The sequence below is a fragment of the Salmo salar genome, chromosome 04, assembly GCF_965601325.2.
Source record: "Salmo salar chromosome 04, fSalSal1, whole genome shotgun sequence".
Classification (NCBI taxonomy): domain Eukaryota; kingdom Metazoa; phylum Chordata; class Actinopteri; order Salmoniformes; family Salmonidae; genus Salmo; species Salmo salar.
Window position 1 is genome coordinate 75,235,368 of NC_138294.1, and position 22,803 is coordinate 75,258,170.

A 22,803-nucleotide genomic window follows, 5' to 3' on the forward strand; every position below is an offset into this window, starting at 1 on the left:
TTGTATTAGTATAAATTAATTCAATTCCCACCACAAAAAATTACATACTATATAGCTCAGTATTTGTATTATTTATGTTAGTCTTTTTTGCTCATCTGTATGAAGGGTGCCAATAACTTCAGACCTGACAATATAGGCCTTGTGTCTCAGAGTCCACCAACCGCTGTGTGGCTCGACTTCTTTATGGTCCTTCGAGCCAGATAGTCTGACCAATTTGAAGACATTGAGGAGCCCATCCCGATTGATGGCCATGCTTACAAACAGCAGAACAAACAGGACCTGGCTGAGGTTTGAGAGGTTTTCGTACACGCTTTACACTAGAGTAATTAAAGAGAAATAAACTTCTATCAGCCAAACGTCTATCAAGCATGTACATGGAAGAATTTTTTATGATTATCTGTATAAAGTACTGTGTTGATTGTGCTTTTCTACCCAATATAAGGTAATTACAAGGATAGTCCACTACAGTTACTCTGGAATTATTCCACTGTAATGTCAAGTGTTGAGAAAATATATATTTTTTCTATCCCTTTGAATGGGTTAGGGGCATGATGGTGGATATTCATAGCTTGTAAGAGGGAGAAAAATACACTGGGAAAGCTGTTGTGGAGTGATGAAAATAGTTTATGGCCCTCTCTCGAGTATAGGGGCATTACTTTGTCAGAGCACTGAGGGGCAAATAAACACTCCTTTAAGGGAAGTCTGGGATTTTAACATTAGAAGTAAAATAAAATGTGTGCAATGGAGGGCTCTTAGACTACCTCATGAAAAGAATATGGCAGAGTGTTTCCAAGAATACCAATGAGCTCAGGACAATTCCAACAACTAAGAGGTTGTAACACTTTCCACTTTTCACTGCCAACTCAAACTGATTATCTAATATGCTCAGGCACAGAGTAAATACACCTTTGCATTCCCCCAAAAATGATATTAGAGAAAGTGTGAAAGCAGAAAACTGTACAATAGGTTAAACATAAGATATTATTTTTCTGTTAGTCACACAACTATATTTTACATGAAACAATGCTCGGAGAATGAGAGAACTTCAGGGTAAATCCATTGAATGACACAAACTTTACTGGAAAATAATATCATTCTGGCTCACCCTGATAACTCCAGGATAGCAGATTTGATTGCATAGGAACCTGCAATTTCTATTGTGCACAGAATTGAATCTGTTCACAATACACACTTCAATCTGATGGGTTTGATTATGGCTTTCAAAGGCAGACACACATCGACTTGGTACATGGACAATGTAAACCAAGACAGAATCTCTGTCGTCGAATAGACATGATTGACAGATTCCTTTCACTTGGGTGGCTGGCACTGGTAAGCTGCTAGCTTATGTAAATGTCCTCGCTCAACCGGAGTATTTCATGTTTGCCTAACGGTTTATGGTGAGTCAGTGCATACATACGTCTGGCAGTGCGAGGTTGGGAGGCGAAGGCATTGTATGTCATTCTCTGGTTACCCTTGTCCCTATGGAGAGCCCACATATCTGTGAGGATACAAAGCCGCAGGCTGACTACGCTAAGCTAGTGAGTCATCCTCACAGACAGAAGTACATGCTAGGGGTAGAAGCAGCATATAACCAATAGCCTGTAGGGCAAAAAGCCTATAAACGGGGAGTGTGTGTGACGCATCTGGATTGCTAGGAGTCCAACGGTAAAGAGCTGGTTGGACAACGACCTAGGTTGTCCTCACAAGTCTGGCTAGGCCACAGAGGAATAGCCCGCAGTACAAGTCCACGCTTAGCTAATCCGGGAGGCATTTCGAAGGACTAAAATATCCCCTGGAACTACTTAAGGGCTCAGCGACTTCCAAAAAAAGACCGGAAACATCCTCAAAAGAGACACACAGTAGGTTTTGAAGCAGAGAAATCGATGTCGCTTCTCTTTCTCCAAAATTTAGCTAAAGAGTACAGCGAGGAGAAGTTTTGCCGAGGTCTGGGCAACCTTGTTGTTTGTAAAGACTCAGTGAGAAATGTGTTAGAACAGAATGTCTATTCTCCGGGAGACCGAGGGATATGGAGGTGGTACGGCGTGGAGGGGGGCCGACGACAAGGCTCGATGCTGAGCAATACCGACCCATAAGCCTTATTGTCTGAGCGGGAGCACAAGGCCACAACGTCATTCGCGGGCTTAGAATCACATACCTTTGTTTAACACAGCCCTGGCTTTTGTGACGTGTGTATTAGGTGCCTTTACCAACCCACGCCCTCCGGTGCTTTCAGTGCAAACACCTCATAACAATTTCTTGTTCATTGAAGAAATGTTGCCAGGAATGCCTAGGGTCTTTTGAAAAGATGCTGTTCATACAGTTCTCAAAAGACTTTGACATGGGGGGCCATTGTGGCACGGTTCAGTGGGAAGCTATTTGGACAACTGTATAGCATGCATAACTCAGTGATTTTACCATTCAATCACTCATAACCTCTCAGACAAAATAATTCATGTGATTTTTTTTGGGGGGGTGAAGTGAATATCTGTGTGACGTCAATGCATGCTACAATGACCAAGCTTATACAATCAATTGATTGTAGTTTAAGCTAGTTTAAGTGCTCCCCACTTTGTGGGGAACAGAAATAAACCCATTCACAGTTCCTGCATTGGTTATGGCCATTTACACCAAATCCTTATACATAAATCAAGGCTAGAGCACTCCAGCATAAGTGTACATGGAACCATGTAATTGCAATGTAGGAGCACTGCAACAGGGCTATTCTTTTAGATAAGTGTAGGTGTCTGAAGAAATGTAAAAGCATCACAAATTGATGTTCATTTCCAGTCTCATCTCTAAGCTGAAATGCTTTGAGGGGATTCCAAATCAGGCTTTGTCTGCCACAAAGGCGGCACCATCATATACCCACATGTGGGTATTGTCCTAGGGTAACACAAACAAGAAGAAAAAGTGTACCAACCCGAAAAAAAAACAGACAAACAGGGAGGGACTATGGTGAAGGCCAGCGGTATATTGTTGCTTCCAATAGTTCCCCTGCTTCATCCGTTTGTGGACAAACATAAGCGTACACACACAGCTGCACAGCCACAAGTACACACTCACACACAACACTTATAGAAGCCCTTGCGTGGACTGAGAACCATTTTGACTGTGATTGGGCCTCTAGGGCCAGGGCCGAGGGGCCACATTGGCAGGGGAGCCCCATTACCTATGTAATGTGATGGCTATGGAGTGGGCTCCCAATCGGCGCTGGCCCCCAGGTGCTGACACAGGGCAAGTGTATGAAGCGGGCCCCTGACAGCAGGCGAGGGCACTAAGAAGTGCTTGTTTGTTAATGAAATGGCACTAACTGTCATCATCCACTGTAAAGGTTTTTGTTTTTAAAACTCATCACCAAGTGAAAAGGCAAAAATAGCATGCACTGCACGGTACAATTGACTTGGTACAAGAGGAGTGGCAACAGATGCTAAACACCAGGCATGACATGAAATCAGGCACTATGGTGACCGAAACAGTGAAACTACTATTCTGGTAATGGCACTGGCTTCTAAACGCTATAAATAATCTACCCCATATACCTGAAAGTTATTATTCTAGAAAGTAGAGATCACAGTGCAGCTAAAGATCGGGAGTAAGAAGATAAGCAGGATTAAAATGGAGATAATTTCCTCAGATGCACAATATTCACCATACACATTTTCAGTCATTCTGAGAGAGAGAGAGAGAGAGAGAGAGAGAGAGAGAGAGAGAGAGAGAGAGAAGAGAGAGAGAGAGAGAGAGAGAGAGGTATGTAATAGAAAGACAGATGGATTATTACAATTCAATCATAAACATTCCACATTTTAAAAAGTTCCTTTTCATTAAGCTTATCGAGTATGGACTATAGGAGTAATGATTGGAAGTTGCCCGTTTTCCAATTCCATTCAATACACCTTTATTAGGTTCCACAGGCATCAGCTTAGAACCAAGCAAAATCTGTAATATTTTACATTTTCAGTAAAAATATTTAAGAATATTTAACAGAAGTATGAAAACAGTATAAAAACACTTTTTGCGCACACTTTGTGCTCCAAGAGCAACAGGAGAGATGCAAGAGATGTGTCTGCATGCGTGTCTGTGTGTGCCTCCTGCAATGTGTCTATTAGGCAGGTTTTAATAGCTGTGTAATGCTTTAATATTTTTTAAAGGTTGTCACTGCGGTTTAGCGGCCCCTGAAAGCCTGCTCCATTTTCCCCGGGATTCCCCGTTTTGCTGTGTGCTCTCCAAGACTCAGGATCTTCAAAGAATGGTGAGACCACTAGAAAATCAACACTGGAAAAACAGGCCATTGAACAAGAGTTTCCAAAAAACTGGAAGCCTTGAGTTAAGTATATTTGTGGATTGTAGCACAGTGTCCATGTGCTACAACATAAAAAGACAAACGTCATATCAAAGTATAACTAAGACTAGGAAAGAAGTCATTATCGAGGGCTTTCCCTCAAGAATAAGCAATTCTACATAAACTGTAACTTGGTGTTTCAATCATTATCATTACAATTTTAGCAATGTCAATCCATTCCTGTACACAGGTTGTCTATCAGGAATTGTTTTAAATCATGGCATGAGCTCACATTGAAACAGGAATGCAACCAAATCAGACTAACATCACTACAAAAAGGAAGCCCTGTAGCTCTGCCACAGTGGTATGTTTAAACCCATACCTCCAGACTCTGAGCTGTGGGTTAGAGGTGGAGAACCACACAGCTTATCCACCTGCATCTCCTACTTCCTAGTATGGGTCAGAGTTTGGGGTTGGCTCTGTGGTGAGGACGTGTCCCCACCACTGTGGAGGGGGCATGTGAAGGGTGCCCGCTGTGCTAAGGCCGGCAGGTGGTCATCACTGTCAATCAGTGTAACGCAGCGCGGCGGGCACACAGACACACGCGACCCCGCAGTCCCACCAGGCCGACTCTGGCACCATGGAGAGCCTGTCTGCTTCCCCTCTCAGTTCATAATTTCCAAAATGACTCATCAGAAAACAGTTCAGAACAACAGAGCCCTCAGATCCTCTCGTCCAATAGAACTAATAGCTGTTGGAAAGCAACATGAAATTCAGTTACTTTTTTCTCCACAGTGCATAGTAACAATAGGGAAAGCACAAATGACCTACATGGTACAATCAATTTCAGGTGCTTAATGGTAAATGTGGAGGACAAACAAGCTATTCAAACAGCATTCTATTCATGGACAATCGGGGCATTCTTATCGCGAGAAGGTGGCCATCAATAAAACATTTCTTTGGAAATTACAGATGGCTATTTCAGTAGACTGAGTAAAGCTTAAAATATAACAATAATTGTGGAATAGGGGTTCAAATCAAACTGAATTCTTGTTAAAATTATCCCTTTGAAGAGTTGATCCATAACATCACTGCTTCTGTACAGGGAGCTGGTCATATGCTTGACTGCACCTTAGATTCCAGGAGCAGTACAGCATCATATCTACCCCTCACCACCTCCTACTGTAGTTTATTTCTATATTTTAAGAGTAATCCACCACCCCTCCATGATAATACAATTACCGACCATTGAGGGAGGACTGGCACAGTCCACAATTAAATTAATACTGCTATTTGTGTCACACAGTCATTTTCATTAAAGGGGATCTGCTGGAACATGGCTCCAGGAAGGAAGAGCCTGCTGTCTGTCTCCAGGCAACCAGGTAGCCCATAATCTCACCATAGTGATACTGCACATGCTCAGAAACCATAGAAGAATTGATATCACATCAAAACTATCCAAATGGATAGGGAACTGATCTGAGGGAACCACTGAATGAGCAAATAAGAGTGTAAAGACTACTGCAATGGTACCTTATGCATGAGTAGACAATAGATCACGGCAGATAAACCGTTATTTATCTTCCTTTAAAAAGGACAACCTAAGCAAAGCCGTGGTTGAGTGCTAACACTCCCGGCACGTCATGTATACAAATCCCCCTACCGGAGACCAGGTTCAATCCGTGTCCACCCTTCCCACTGTTTCTCCTGTATCCCCTTCTGATTTACATATGGTCTCAATAAAGTCTCAGAATACCATAAAGATTCAGTATGTTTAAAAAGTAAACTTCACAATTATCACTGAACAGCTATTGAAACTAACACAAGAGCTTTGTGGTCTCTGGCCAGTGCCAAAGAGGTTTGGTTTGTTGGATAAGAAGATACATATTGAGAATGCAGAGGACACACAGTAAAGAGGTAAGAGCATCACCATTGAACATTATATATGGGTCATTCCACAAATAGAGTACATACATTTAGGGTGTTCTAACTTGGTAAAAATAAATTAAAATAACATTCTGCCATAAATGTTCAACTTCATACAAATACATGCTTTCCCATCTCAAGAGGTTAAATAAAAGTAAGTGCCAATAAAGTGCCATTAAATCTGGTTGACCATAACATGGTTGAGGTTTTCATCTTAAATCAGCCATAAATCCCCTTGTGACAGTGGAAATGGAAGCTTGGTGTGTGCAACAGGGAGGGGCAATTGAATGCAAGCTTCACAAACCTTTTTAAAACGTTAAAATATTTCTAGCCTATGGGTAACAGGATGCTTGTTATGCTTGAAGATCTCAGTTTTCCACCACAAAACACCAAAAAATAGCCAAAAAGAGTAGCACCAGCTCACCTGCTTTTACTATAGCTTATATTTTCAATGTTTCTTATGAAAAATTATTTAAAAAGGAATAGTTTTCCCATAATCAAACACCTGAAAATGAGGGAGAGACGTAAATGTATCAATAATTACATTAAATATATAATAATCTTTAGAAATGACAGTCAAAGCAAGAACATAACTACACTGATGACACTGAACACATTACACTGATGGTAAAAACTTCGACATTTTGGGGTTAAGTGGGTTAAAATCAGAATGTTGATTATTAAAAATGCAGATTTTTGGCACTTTAGCAAGTCTTTATTCGGATACATTGAATGCTCATGTGGTCTATATTGAAGGGCACATTTAATACAACAGGCTATTACAATGTAATATTGGTGCACAATTTCTACTTACAACATCAAAGGGATGCAAAATGTACTCTATTCGTGGAATGACCCAACTTCTTAGGTAAGTCATTGGCCCCATTGAACAAAAGAAGTGTAGCATTCCAAGCCAAGGGCCTGTCTGCATGGCACACGACAAGGTTTTCCACACAGAATGGGCCCCCTGTAGCTTCTTACTATGCTGTAGTGAGGTGTGTGTCGGGAGATGCAGTGCATGACTAACATACGATCTTTATGTCCAGCCTTGGGGAAACAGCAGGTGAACCAGACATTAAGGTTGGCCTTGGGGATAAAGGTCGACAACAGGGTTGAAGAGGGAAAGCATTCCATTCATCTCAGCGGAGACCATCACTTAGGATTTTGACTGGCCATTTTCTTTTCTGTTGAGACAATTTTTCTGAAAGACGCCTCCGGACATAGTTAGCAATGAATAGCCAGTCGCTGTGGCGCAGTTGAGGTGTAACTGAAAGATCATTAATGAATTTAGGATATTTAATACAATTAAAAAGTCATTTACAAATCAATCAAATCCAATTGTGGCATTCACCTCACTCAGTCATTTACCAATTTCAAATGGGAATATACAAAGTATCAAATTACTCTGTCTGTGTGATAACTGCATACACCTTTTGTTCCAGCGTCCCTTTCATTTTTTTTTTTAAAGAACAGCTATAACTGTGGACCCTTTAGTGATTAATAAATTCCTTGCTGGAAGCCCAGATAACATTTCATACAGGCTTAAATAAAGACGCCTTAGGAACCTGAATGACTATCGGTAAGATCTACTGCCCATAAAAAAAGAGCTGTCGGACCACTGAATAAACCGGCACTGGTCCGTTTTGCATACCAATACCTTTAACTGACACCAACACAATTACTGCAGCCTCCTGGGTAGATAATAGGGCTGCGTGTGGGAGAGAGAGTCTCCTCCATCGGTGCATCAGCATAGCTGACGAGCGCCACATAAAGAGCTGCAGGCCAAAGGGTTAAACACCCCTGTCTCCTGTTAGCTTTTCATCCATCCAGATCATTAGGAGAGCCACGTTTAGCTAAAGTTTTCCACTCTACTTACTTTGCGCACCTTTAGCTATAGCTAGTACAGTTTCCCTCAGTTAAATGAATAACTAGAGTGTGAATCACTACCACTGTATGTGCAGCTCAATAGAGTGGTGAGGAGAAGGTGTCTACTGTGTCCTGAAGCGACTTCAGCATACATTTTCTGGATTAAGGTAAAAACTCAAATATCGTTTTAAACTTTGTTTTACTATTGACAGTTACAACTGAATTCGGATTGTATATCGATTCGCTCTCCTTAAATATTTGTAATCTGATGTATTTGTTTCAGTCTCTGAATTGTTTAATCAAACTTTGCACCGTCAGCTCCTGATATCACGGCATAAACACTACAATCTGTGTCCCGAATTAGCCTAGTACGCATGTCTGCCCAGCAATATCCTGTCCAAAGCTTGTTTTCCCTGGTTTTCCCTGGCTAAACTAGCTGGCTAAACTATGCTAGTTTTTGAACTTCATAAATACTGCACCCTCAACTTCAAAAGTCGTTTGCAAGTTATACAATCATATAACTAAGAAATTCGCTGGAAAGAAAATGTGAAAATTGTTATTGTTTTGTTGAATATTCATGACTGGTTCGAGCTATCTATCATGTCGTAAGACAACAGTGGCGAAGGATATCATTGCTACTTAAAATTAATTTTAACGGATCCAAATTCAGTTTTGAGATCTACCAGCATCATTTGCGTATGGCTAGCTGGAAGTTTCTTGGCTCATTGGGATATGTAGTGATTTTGCCAGCATAGCCAGATACAGTTGAAGTTGGAAGTTTACATACACCTTAGCCAAATACATTTAAACTCCGTTTTTCACAATTTCTGACATTTAATCCTAGTAGAAATTCCCTGTCTTAGATCAGTTAGGATCACCACTTTATTTTAAGAATGTGAAATGTCAGAATAATAGTAGAGAGAATGATTTCTTTCATCACATCCCCACTGGGTCAGAAGTTTGCATACACTCAATTAGTATTTGGTAGCATTGCCTTTAAATTCATTAACTTTGCTCAAAGGTTTTGGCTAACCTTCCACAAGCTTCCCACAATAAGTTGGGTGAATTTTGGCCCATTCCTCCTGACAGAGCTGGTGTAACTGTATCAGGTTTGTAGGCCTCCTTGCTCGCACACGCTTTTTCAGTTCTGCCCACAAATTTTCTATAGAATTAAGGTCAGGGCTTTGTGATGGCCACTCCAATACCTTGACTTTGTTGTCCTTAAGCCATTTTGCAACAACTTTGGAAGTATGCTTGGGGTCATTGTCTATTTGGAAGACCCATTTGCGACCAAGCTTTAACTTCCTGACTGATGTCTTGAGATGTTGCTTCAATATATCCACATAAATTTCCTGTCTCATGATACCATCTATTTTGTGAAGTGCACCAGTCCCTCCTGCAGCAAAGCACCCCCACAACATGATGCTGCCACCCCCGTGCTTCATGGTTGCCTCCCCCTTTTTCCTCCAAACAAAACAATGGTCATTATGGCCAAAAGTTATATTTTTGTTTCATCAGACCAGAGGACATTTCTCCAAAAAGTATGATCTTTGTCCCCATGTGCAGATGCAAACCGTAGTCTGGCTTATTTATGATGGTTTTGGAGCAGTGGCTTCTTCCTTGCTGAGGCTCCTTTCAGGTTATGTCGATATAGGACTGGTTTTACTGTCTTTCCTCCAGCATCTTCACAAGGTCCTTTGCTGTTGTTCTGGGATTGATATGCATTTTTCGCACCAAAGTACGTTCATCTCTAGGAGACAGAACGCGTCTCCTTCCTGAGCGGTATGACAGCTGCGTGGTCCCATGATGTTTATACTTGCGTACTATTCTTTGTACAGATGATCGTGGTACCTTCGGGCATTTGGACATTGCTCTTAAGGATGAACCAACCAATTTTTTTTGCGGTCTGGCTGATTTCTTTTGATTTTCCCATGATGTCAAGCAAAGAGGCACTGAGTTTGAAGGTTGGCCTTGAAATACATCCACAGGTACACCTCCAATTGACTCAAATTATGTCAATTAGCCTATCAGAAGCTTCTAAAGCCATGACATCATTTTCTGGAATGTTCTAAGCTGTTTAAAAGGAACAGTCAACTTAGTGTATGTAAACTTCTGACCCACTGGAATTGTGATACAGTGAATTATAAGTGAAATAATCTGTCTATAAACAATTGTTGGAAAAAGGACTTCTGTCATGCACAAAGTAGATGTCTTAACCGACTTGCCAAAACTATAGTTTGTTAACAAGAAATTTGTGGAGTGGTTGATAACAAGTTTTAATGACTCAAACCTAAGTGCATGTAAACTTCCGACTTCAACTGTATGTAACCTTGAAGAAGGTTAAGGATGTTGACTAAATTAGACTTCCTTCGTATAATGAGTCATCCAGGAATGTCACGAGTTAATTGACACGAGAAAACTAGTAACACTACAGAGCACAAATGGCTACAATAAATGGCTAAATCACTTCCGGAAACAAAGGGTCCGCGGTGCTCCTCCTTCTCCTCAGCACTCTATGAGGCTTATGTTTCTGTTGAGAGACGCTCATGCGAGACAATGCCTCACCATAAGGTAAGGTAGACCTACAATCAATTATAAAGTGCAGATTACTTGGCTTACGAAGATGCAGAGCTCTAGTAATAATTACAATTTGGGTCAAGGCTGTTTTTTAATCCACACAATTTCTGCAACTCACCGCTGTATGATTAAATTAAGAGCCCAATGCAAAATGCACACCACATAGCTCTACTACAGTTGTTTTATCAACAACTTTAATTCAGCCAGTTGCTGGACCAAAATGAGAGAACCACATCAGTGCTGGACCAAAATGTCAAGAGACACCAAGTGTGTTTTCCCATCAACCTCCCTGTCCCTCAAGTTTTTCTGTAAAGTTATTTCACCGCATCCAATCATGACTGCCTGTCAAAGCAGAAGGAATTGCTTGACATTGTGAACTTCCGTGGAGAATGCCTGAACACAGCACTGCAGTCTGACTGTCTCCCTTAGTGGGAAGATAATTATTAATTTCCTAAGACACATTTTGAATGGAAACCCATACTGGCTAATTTTAATGTCTGCAGATTACTTCATCGACTCGACTGTGTATTACAACAATTGTATCAATTCCAAATATTTTTACATGAGAAGTAGGTTAAAGGCATCTTTTTGTTGTTTTTCAACGGTAGAGATGGTACAGTATGAAGCAAATCAAGCAACATTGTAAATACATCCCAATTGGCCTATATACCATCCAATGTTAAGCTGAAACTACAATAGGCTTTCACTGTTTTCATAATGCCTCCTAGAATAATCATTAGGTCGGAGTAACACATCATCGGTCCCTGGGCAAATCTCCAGCAGACTCTCTATTGCTAGTCCTCATCTCGTATTCAGGCCTTGTCTTGAGCTAATCAGAGGAGACTGGAGTGTTATTAATTATGTTTGCCAAATGACTGCCCCCACCCCCCTCACCCTCCCTCCACCGCGCCATCACCCACCCCCTCCTTCCCCAACCCTTATTAGAAAATGGCAGTCATTGCATCTGTCCCCAGCCTTGGCAGAGGAGGTGTTTTGTATTCCTGAAAGAGGTGTCATGTTAGCATTTCGCAACAGTGTAACTGACAGATCAGAGTCATTATCGGATATTTTGTTGGGGGAGGCTACGTTCCGCAGACGCACATTTGGAAATGTTAAATCAATTATATCAAACTTGTGATGTAAGTGAGGTAATGACATCGTATATTGCAAGTTGATCATTGCTTTCATCGGTGACTGAGGCTGCGTATATAGTGCACTACTTTTGATCGGGTCAAAAGTAGTGCTCTATGTAGGGAACAGGGTGCTATTTGGGACACAGGCTGTGTCATATTAATGTTCAGTTGTTGCTGATACCAATGGCCAGGAATAAAGGGTGTTAATTACACGTCTTTTTGTTATGTTGTGAAGAACGGTATCAGTCAGACTAGTGATGCTCTTCAGATGAAACTGTTGCTGGCCGAGGGAAAAGGTGAGGGTGGATGACTCATCTTACGCAGAGGACAGAAGGATCCTTAAAAGGGCGTTGAAATGCCAATCTCTCCAATAACCTTCAACTACAAGACCCAAACAAACTGCCTACGATTGACCAATCTCATATAGAGCGCTTACATAAGGGGTGTGTAACCTCTGACCCGGTCTACAGCATATCGCATGCAGAATGACACCATTTTGCTTTGAAGTCAACCAATAGAAAATGAGAACAATAATGTAACCCAAATACAGTAGCCTTTAAAATGGCAGAATACTAGCAAACAGGTTTTGAGGAAGTATGAGTAGTATGAAGAAAAACAAAGCTGATGTTCTCAATCAGCCAGCGGCTCTGCATCAAGGCCGGTAACTTGATTGTATTTACGTCAATGATTTCCTGTGTGGCTGTTGTGTATTTAACTGTAATTAATGACAAGAACAGAGTAAAATGGACTTGTGTACTCCAGTTCATTTGGCCGTACAAGAACAGTTAGCGCTGATAGTGTATTAAGTAGGGTCCTGGTACATACTGTACTGAGCTCTGCAAATGCTACCGATTTCACATAAGAGATTTATCACATATTGGAGCCTCTTGAATCTCTTGCAGACCTCAATGCTACAGTAGGTTTCTGTATCAGAGTCCCAGGTTCTCATTAGATGGGTTCAATCGGTGCTAACTGACAGGGAGAAAAAATGCCACTTCATCAAGCCTGTGTATGGCATCGTCTAATTGAGTAAGCGCATTTGAGGAAGACGCGATCACTAAACAGCATTTCATTAAACCAAGACGGAGCGGCACATGTAATATGCACATTTCCTATTCTAATCAGGTTAACTGCAGGTAATGTTAGGGTAGCTCTTAAGGAAAAGGGGAGACTCAACATACATGTACGTTGTGTTAAAACGGCGAGCGTACACAGGAACTGTAAACGATTCCTCTTCAGTGCCGACTCCCTCCGGTCATTTTTCATTCAGAAAACCTTTGCTGAAACACTGTGGCAGGTTTTCTGCATCAGAGAGTGAGGAATGATTCCCGAAAGAGTGCACAATGATGAAGTGCGATTATACAACCTCAGCATAGCAGCAAACTTCAGAAATGTCAAGGTAGATTAGATAAATGAAGTGAGGGAGAGAGAGGAGGAGGAGTGGAGAATGGTTGGAAGTATAAGACTGGGGTGCATGGGGAAGTGGGAGGGTTATTCACAGAGACCGACAACAAGTAATTTTCCCTCCTGCTATCAGGGAAATCAATGAAAGACTTACAGACACTACTGTAAGAGCCTTATTGGTTATTTTCCCTCTCTCGCTTCAATTTCCAGTTGAGCTGGCACACAGCTGCACACGGCTACCTTAGTAATGACAGAAAAAAAGGCGCTTGAAAGACTACATCAAAACAAAGCGATGTGAACATAAAGACCCAGGTTGTGCGTGGGCTCAAGGCTTCATTGAAGGAACGCACACAAAGCCAACTAGCATGATTTCACATTGGGTAGAGTGAAAAAAAACTACAAAAAAACTGATTGAATTAAGAAATGGTTGCTTGGGGTGATATGATGACATTCTTCCTTTTTTACTTAGCATCGTATGATGTCCATCATTCATTCTTGCGAGAACAGTAGTCTGGCCTTGGTTGCATCATCTACAATGATCGGAGGTAGTAATAAAGTCATAAAGAGTACCATATAGAAAAAATACTTTTCATATAGCTCCTTTTGCACCTTCAGTGCTTTGGATTCCAGTAAATATACCTAGTAAAGTACACAATGTCTGCTAAATGTCATCGTCATTAAAAGCTACTCCAGTCTAGAGCTATATATCATGGTGAATAGCTTCAACATACAGGTTGTGTCTAAAAGGGTGTGAAATAGACTGGATTGAAAGTGTGCTAGTGTCTCAAATAGAAGAAAATAAATCACAAATCAATGCTAAAACCAAGATCTAATGGGAAATCTGGAGATAAAACTCTACTGTAATAACACACTTCAAAAATGGTTGTTATTCAAGCTTGGTTGAACATGCACACACATGAAACGGTTCTGCTACCTTATAAAGAAAGACTAATGAATAAGATTCAAAGGAAGAAATAGTGGGAATGAGTAATTGCTCTGACTAATCCCTAAGTGGCTTGAAACAGGACGATGTTGATTGAAAACAAATGAGTGAGCAGGGGAGTCCCAGCGCCTTGCATAGGGCTAAACCCCATTATGTTCTGATTAATGACGGCCAGCCGCTCGCAGGCGACATAAATCAACGCCGTATAAATATAAATCCATTCTCCGGCTTCCCTGGAGGTAATCCATGCAGTGGCGCATTCAACACAGCCCGGGCTATCCTTGATGTCCACATTTGTAAATAAATTACATCCGTATTTTCAATCAATTACAGCAGTGGGGTATTAGGGGGAGAAGTAGAAACGAAAAAGAGAGACTCTGCGGACCATTATCTATGCAGTCTATCCCCAACTATTGGGCAGAGATGGATTTCCGGGTCCTTTTCCATTTAGTGGTGCAGAGGGAGTCATTTTGCTAGTTGGCTAACGGAGTACACGTAGATGCAAATGTTTTGTCATTAAGCAGACACTCTTATCCAGAGCAATACATTTTCATACTGGTCCCCTTTGGGAATCGAACCCACAACCCTAGTGTTGCAAGCGCCATGCTCTACCAACTGAGCGACACAGGACCCTGAAGTCAAATTAAGTCATTATCCTGCAAAGTTAGCCTGCACGTTTACCACACTGGACGGTGGTAGCTGGCATTGGTGATACAGTACCGCTTAAGTTTAATGATATAAAAGTATACAGGAAAAGGGCAGATAAAAGAGGAGGGTATGAAATGTGGTAAATGGCTTTCTTTGTAGGGATGCATGAAGGCAAAGAGAAGTACAAAACAAAATACAAATTAAAGTCCCCAATTAAATTAAGGCTCTACGTTCTGCATGGTCACAGTCGGGAAAGTCAACGCTTTCAACAAATGTGTCAAGTGAGCACATGAAAGAGAGTTGTTATCTTTAAAAAAGCGGGTGCCACAAATTGGCAAGACACCATCGCTGTACAAATGAGGCTTAATTGGTCTTGAGTTATGCCAGCGGGCGTTCTGGCTGTGGAGGGCAGGGGTAGCGGTGGGGGACCCCATAGTGGCATTACACCGCACCCACTGGCATAAACCGAGAGAGACAGGGGGTCTTGTTGGGGCTGGAACACCCGAGGACAGGGTTTCCTTCCTGGGGTGGAGAACAGGAGCTTTGCTCAGTATTTACATTTTACATTTGTCAGAGGGCTAAGGGGGGTTCAGTTCTGTAAGTACTCGTGTTCAGGTTTCTTCCGGTCGGTGGGTGTGCACATATTGCTTCCGAATTTAGAGACATTATTGTTGGGAACACAACATGGAAGGGAGAGCGCAAACAGGTGCCCTTCTTGGCATCCGTTCTTGGCACCAACGCCTGTTGCTCTGAGCTCACATCCCCTCAAGAGTCCTCTACACAGAGCCAATCTAGGCCGGCTTGACATGGCAGCCAAAGCGGTCAGAGCTCTTAATTTGCAATGCATTGCAACAGGCCAGACTTGTTAGATACTGGCCTAGTGTGTAGGGTTAGGCAACACACAGGGGTTGATTCACTCTCTCACCTCTGCCCTTATTGATTAGGCCTATGAGATGTGAAAGCAGTGTAGTGTAAACAACACCTTGCCTAATATAAGGTGATGTGGATCCACACAGCATTCCCATATTGCTTAAATCTATCTGGTCCTGTCAGGTCCGTTGAAAGTAGTCAACAAGAACAGGGGGAAGGGAGTGGTTTGATGGATTAGAACCCACTCTGGGTATGGATACTATGGATGTAGTGATATAATATGGGACTTTTATCCAAGGCCACATTGAAAGTCACACCTATATGGCCAATGCAGTACATACTCCACAACCCTGACGTTGCCAGCACCATGCTCTGTCTAACCGACTGAGCCATTAGAGCCACATAGATAATGTTGAGTTCTAGATGTACATATGGGTGTACTCACTGGGGGAGGGGAAGCTGCGGTCTGTGTCGTAGTCCTCAGGGGGGGCTGCTGGGGGGGTGGTGCTGTGGGGGGGCTCGCTGGCTAGGCTGGAGCGGCTCTGTGACAGCAGGCTGCCCTGTGGACCCCAACCCAGCACTGTGGGGGTCGCAATCTGCCCCCCACTGAACACTGTGGACAAACACACAGGGCCAAGGGGTTAAAAGGCACAGTCTGGAAGATTTCCTATTGTTCAATAGTTTTGCTGTTCATTGTGATTGATATTGATTGTTCAAGAATAAAACTGATCAATGGCTTACACACTAATTACAACTGTCTTATCCCCATACAATCTCTAAATCAAAGGTTGTATTACTCCATTGTGTATATTTGTGGTGTCATATGCGTGCCAGGGTCAGGCTGTTGAAATTACAGAGAGAAGGTATACTTCCAGAGGGATGTACCTGAGTCAGTACGCTGCTTGCCCTCAGGGAGACCGTGGCTGGACACCTTGCTCTTCACGCTTCCCTCACTGTGGTCCGACTCACTGTCGCTGCCACTAGACACCACTGCAGACACACAGAAGAGACAAGACAAGAGGGCACGTCAATAGGGGATTATAACAAGACCAGTAGGTATCACATAAAAACAACACAACACCTTAGCTCTTACATCAAGAGATCTGAACCTCTTGACGAAGTGACTAGGTGATTCTCCTACAATATAGACCATGTGTAAATGAAAAAAAGTTAGAAAGGTACAGCCCAGTGTCACTCCATAATGGCATTAACGTGTTAATTAAGAAGTTATGGGCGTTATTCATAGGGCTGGGTGATATGGGAAAAATATTATATCACGGTATAAAAAAAAAAAGATAGTATGACGGTATTTGACGCTATTTTATGTTTTTGAATAATAAAAGTTCTACATTTGCTTTATGAGTAGTGCATGACCCAAGGGTGGCAACACATACATTCTAAGTGAATTCAACGGGTCTTTCGCCATTCTTATTGCTTTATACTGTTCAATTTAACGTCAACCCCCCAAAAATTCAGCATTTTCATCCATTTCTGCATTTACTGCACTTATTTGAGATCATTTCCATACTGCCACATAGGGCTGCACGATATGGGCAAGCAATCTAGGCCTTATTTTTAATCAAATGTTGCAATTGCGATTTAGAACAACTGTTGGAATCATGGAAATAGAATGATTATTCTAGTTCTACAGTTAGAATATAATAGTGGGAACTTTGAATACAGTGTTGTTTGACTTGACAACAAATGAAAATACCAGGGAGGTGTTATTGTGACAGGGTAGGAACCAAAGTGTTGAGAAGTGTTTCCTAGAGGACCCTATAATCTTTGGCTACATTAAATGTTTTCTCCTAGCTACTTCATGTAGCTAACATAAGCTTGCTTTGCGTATTCCTCTTTGATTTAGAATACACTGTTGCATAAACAACATGTCAATTTAGGTCTACACCATCACTGGCATTATCATGCTGTATAGCAAATTTACGTTTGCTCTGACTCAGTACATTTATTGGCTAGCAAGCGATTAGGATTCGTGATTAGCATTAGTGGCTAACAAGATGTAGGCCCAACTTGCTAAGAAAAGACAAACTAGCTGTTTGCAGATGTAAGAAACAATATAACTCTAGTGGATTTATATTAAAAAGCAAAGATAAAACAGCATCTTTGCCATCAACATTGTTGCATGTGCTGCATTGACCAAACACACTGAACGCAAGTGTCTTGTGGTTGAGGAACAACAAATGCACTCCTTGAGTGACAGGGGGCTGGGCTAGGTCTCTGTGGAAGAGGCATGGAGAGAGAGAGAGAGAGAGAGAGAGAGCGAGGAGAGAGATGACTCAAGTAGCGAAGTAAACTATAAAAATGTACTTTACACATGGCGTATCACATTTAACAAACCAAACATTCAAATACCGTTAAAGGAGGTAAAGTAAAATACCGGTATATCTTAAAATATGGTATACTGCCGAGCCTAGTTATCCAACTGCAGGTGCCTCTGTATGACCTGAAGAGGGGTTCCATTTATCATGCAAAGATAATCATAAACCATTATCATAGCACAGAGACAAGCTCTCGCTCTGCTGGGACCTTCTATTGGTCTAGTTCATATTGGTTTAAACAACCACATCATGCTAGCTGCAGTATCGTAAATGACACATGGCAGCCAGAGAGAGAAACTGAATCTGATTCAAACGTAAACCGATGGCTTCAGAGAGCAAGTTGCATAATCCCCTGCGCTTCGGGGTGTGCTGGGGCAATTTAGGAGTTAGGCAGGGGTGTGAGGGCACCTAACCAAGTCTGCGCCGCTCTGGCCCTCGCCATTGCATCACCACACACTGACCCGATCAGTGGCCTGATTATGTTTTATAAAGGATAGAGAGAGAGAAATAAAAAAATACAGGAAGACCAGTGTGGGTCTGCCTTCCAATTTTTCGCAGCCCATCTGCCGTGGTTTCAATCAGGCAGGAAGGCTGGCAATGCAAGGACTGAGTGTGTGCTATATACCACCCCTTCTCTCTCTCTCTCCAAATAAACAGTCTCATTCATTTATACACACACATTCATATTGACTTGCATATACACAGGTGCAGCCACAAACCCACGCTGTCATACGCATGCACCTACTGTACACACACACACACCCTCACTCATTCCTTTCTCATGCTCCCTGTGAAATACCACCCGGCTCTTCAATCTGGCCTGATGAATACGGCCAAGGGAGCAGCGACTTCTATGTCATTGCTGACTCACAGCAATTCCCTCCCGCACCAGCCCAAACTGTGTCAGCCCCACAGGCAGGCAGCTATAGAGGAGAATATGAGTGCGCGTTTGACTTTTCAGCTTTACCCAAACCAAAACAACTGCGCGGATCAATTGGGGAACAAAGTTAATATTGGAGTGGAAAATGTAAAGTTCTCAACTTCAGATTGTGCTATGCAAAACATGACACCACTTTATACAGCCTAGGCCTCAAGGACCTTTTGAATCCAAGTTTTCTAGTGTTCTAGAGGATTACAGACAGACAGATCTAAAAGGCAAATTTCTGCCATTTTATGGGAAAACTTATATTTAGGTTTTTATTTCCAGTACATCTTGCTGCTCGACAGCAATTTTCTGAGGATACCATCGTAATGTGCAGCATATGTGCAATTTCCTTCCATTGTGCCCTTGAGCAAGGCACTCAACTCCAAAACTACATCCAGAGGAGCTGCCAAGTGATTGACTCTGTACTTCTCTCAACCCTTATTGTGCCAACAAACATCTGGGGTGCAGAGGTAAACTTCATTCACCTAAAAACACAGAGCTGCACAGCAATAAGCTAAAAGGAAATAAGGAGAGCCTCTGGCTGGTCTAGTGGGTAATGCTGCCTGCAGCACATATTGAGTACAGGTTAGCGTGCAAACTTACCCCACTGCTCTTACCTATATGGCTCATTCAACCTACACCCCCCACCCACACAACTATCTAAAAATACAATGAAAAAAGGGAAACCAGTGGCATTTTGCTCGCTCTCTACATGCTTGTTGCTGTTGGCATAATGTTCCTCCCATCTCATTAAACAACCAATCAACAGTGGTGGCAAACTAACTAAACGAAGAGTAATGGCTTCCTCAGAGGAGACGCTCTGGTTTCAATTATTTGAGTTCCCGATTCAGATGTGGGACAGCAGGTAGCCTAGTGGTTAGAGTGTTGGACTAGTAACTGAAAGGTTGCAAGATCAAATCCCTGAGCTGACAAGGTACAAATCTGTCGTTCTACCCCTGAACAAGGCAGTTAACCCACTGTTCATAGGCTGTCATTGAAAATAAGAATTTGTTCTTAACTGACTTGCCTTTTTAAATAAAGGTTATAAAATAAATGCCATAGCTAGTGTGGTTGGGTAATGCAGTCAGAGGTCTCAGTGAGTATAATGTGTTTGTGTGACTCAGTCACACGGCGAAGGGCAAGAATGTGAGTGAGGCATGACTGAGGTGTTCATGACTGTGTGGACATGTTCTGTTATAATCTCCAGCTGGCACAGCCAGAAGAGGACTGGCCACCCCTCATAGCCTGGTTTCTTCCTAGGTTCTGGCCATTCTAGGGAGTTTTTCCTAGCCACCGTGCTTCTACGTTTGGGGTTTTAGGCTGGGTTTCTGTACAGCACTTTGTGAAATCAGCTGATGTAAGAAGGGCTTTATAAATTAATTTGATTGATGGAGTAGACGGCGCCAAATACAAATGACAGACTTCTTAGATAGAGGTCAAGATTTAACATGTCGCTCTAGCTAACAGATTGAACAGCACTATTTGTGTTGTATGCTAGTATAAAACAAATTTGGGACAAAAATATGTATTGTCACACACACCGGAGAGGTGCAGTGAAATGTGTTGTTATATATGTGATGTACTTCAACCTAATTTGTCAGCATTACAACAAATCTGGCACATTGCTGACCGTTCTTTTGAAAAAATGCTTTCAAGACCTATACACTGACATGCAGTTATTTGCCATGGCAGTGATGACAAAACTGAGAGGCATATTTCATAAGGTCTAATGACACTATATGGTATAGTGGTTGGTAAGTCTTCATCCAGTAGTACAGTATGTGTATTGCACCTGCAGTACTGTGGGGAATGCACACGGCAGCTATTTTAGCGCTTTATTTGAACAAACACAATAAAGCGCATGGGTCACGTTGAGGTCTGACTAGGAAAGCGGTGTTACCCTCTCCATCATAAAAATAAAATCTACCTCGGAATACATTTGGCCAAATAAACATTTTTAAGAGTCACCGTCTCGAGCCTACGCCACAGATGGCGTCTGCGTTAAAAGCGTGGTTGTTCTGTCAAGTTTTCTTATTGCTCCCTGTCTCTGTGAGCCAATTTGGAAGGCCCTGTTGAATGATTGGTAGCATCACCGGCAGGCTGGCTATCTCTACCACTTATCATGCAGAAACCTGGGGTCTCCAAAGAGAGAGAGAGCAAGATCTCTAATTTCAATTGATCTTGTCCACTTCGAATATGACTCATACCTCTGAACAGCTCGTTTTAAGCACAACTCACGGGCAAGGAATGTTCATTGGCGTTTTTCAATATTTATCATCATCTTCAAAGCGTGATGTTAAAATGGGTGTCGGAGTAGGAAAACACACAGAGTGAATTTATGCAGTGTTTATCCTGAATTACAGATTGAAATGCCTCCCTTTTTAGTTGCCAAATGGAGCACTTAGTATTCAGGCACATCACTTAGTACGAGAGCTTCATCCTGTTAGTGGGAATGGGGAGATTGTTACCCAAGTCAATGAAAGCACATTTAATTGATGGTCATGATGACATGCAGTGGCAGGTAGAATTCTTCTGAGCAATGGTATACAAAGCCATTGACTTAGAACCTTCCTTACTATTAAAGCTATAGACAAAGCCAAGGAGATTGAACAGTTTTGTAATTCAAAATCACTGTTACCGATAGCCTTAAAACAGAACAGCAGTATGGTAAAAGGAGAATGGATATGGGACAGGTCCCCTTGATTAAAAAGACCTGAATCAAGATCAAATCTAAATGTATTTGTCACATGCTTCGTAAACAACAGATGTAGACTAACAGTGAAATACTGACACAATGAGTAACGATAACTTGGCTATATACACGGGGTACCAGTACCGAGTCAATGTGCAGGGGTACGAGGTAATTGAGGTAGATATTTACATATAAGTAGGGATAAAGTGAGGGCGAGGGAGAGATTTGTATGAGTTTCTGTGTGTGGAGTAAAGGTGATGAAGTGTTTTTTTGCTTTTAGTTGCACAGGTGACATGCTGGTAAAAAAAAATCACCAGACACTAGGAACGCCGGCTCTGGATGTGCATTTGTGTTTTCTTGTTTGCTTATGGCCCTATACAGCTCGTTGAGTGCAGCCTTAGTGCCAGCATTGGTTTGTGGTGGTAAATCCCCCTCAACAGAGAACAGAGGGCATTTCCCATTTCAACCTTTGACAGAATGGAGATCCAAAAGATATTGTCCAGAGACAGAGCAACCCTCCCTCTCCCTCCATGTCAACCCTGCATCCCTCCATCCTAAAATAACCACCCATTGCCTTCTATAAACTCATCAATAGCGGGGTATTATGATCATTACTCGGTTAGCACAGCCAAATACAGAATTTCAGGCACACTAATGAAACCCATTTTGGGAATTTACATAAATGATCTCTGATTAACCCAGGGAAATTAATTCAAATGATCTTGGGGCATTTCACCATGGAGGAAGAGCTGAAATGTAGCCCCAGACAATAAGGCTGCATCTCAAATGGCACCCTATTTCCTATAAAGTGCACTATATAGGGAAATTAATTCAAATGATCTTGGGGCATTTCACCATGGAGGAAGAGCTGAAATGTAGCCCCAGACAATAAGGCTGCATCTCAAATGGCACCCTATTTCCTATAAAGTGCACTATATAGGGAAGAGGGTGCCATTTGGGACTAAGCCCATTCAACTAGATAACCCCATTCATCTAGATAGGTGGGGCGAGGTCAAGCACAATAGCTTTATCTATCGCCGAGTCGAAACAACACAGGTCAATGAATAATAAGCAAGATGCTATTTGGACATGGTTGTGGTTAGTAAAATGACTGGTTTCGTGCCTCGTAGAAGAAAAGGTTGATTAATACATGAACACGCACACGACTCACAAACAAACAAAAAAATGGTTGAAGCATCCA

The 22,803-nt window shown here is 42.0% G+C and overlaps 1 protein-coding gene across 4 annotated transcripts in view; it reads right to left on the reverse strand.

Annotated features, from left to right (window-relative positions):
• Positions 1–22,803, reverse strand: part of LOC106603748 (rab effector Noc2) — a 103,008-nt gene that overhangs the window by 19,950 nt on the left and 60,255 nt on the right. For all 4 annotated transcript variants that reach the window (XM_082974720.1, XM_045717288.2, XM_014197805.3 and 1 more), the window contains 2 exons: positions 16,535–16,639; positions 16,095–16,262 (listed from right to left, as the gene is read on the reverse strand). In XM_082974720.1, coding sequence (XP_082830846.1) covers positions 16,095–16,262; positions 16,535–16,639 — 273 coding nt within the window. The remainder of the gene's footprint in view (positions 1–16,094; positions 16,263–16,534; positions 16,640–22,803) is intronic.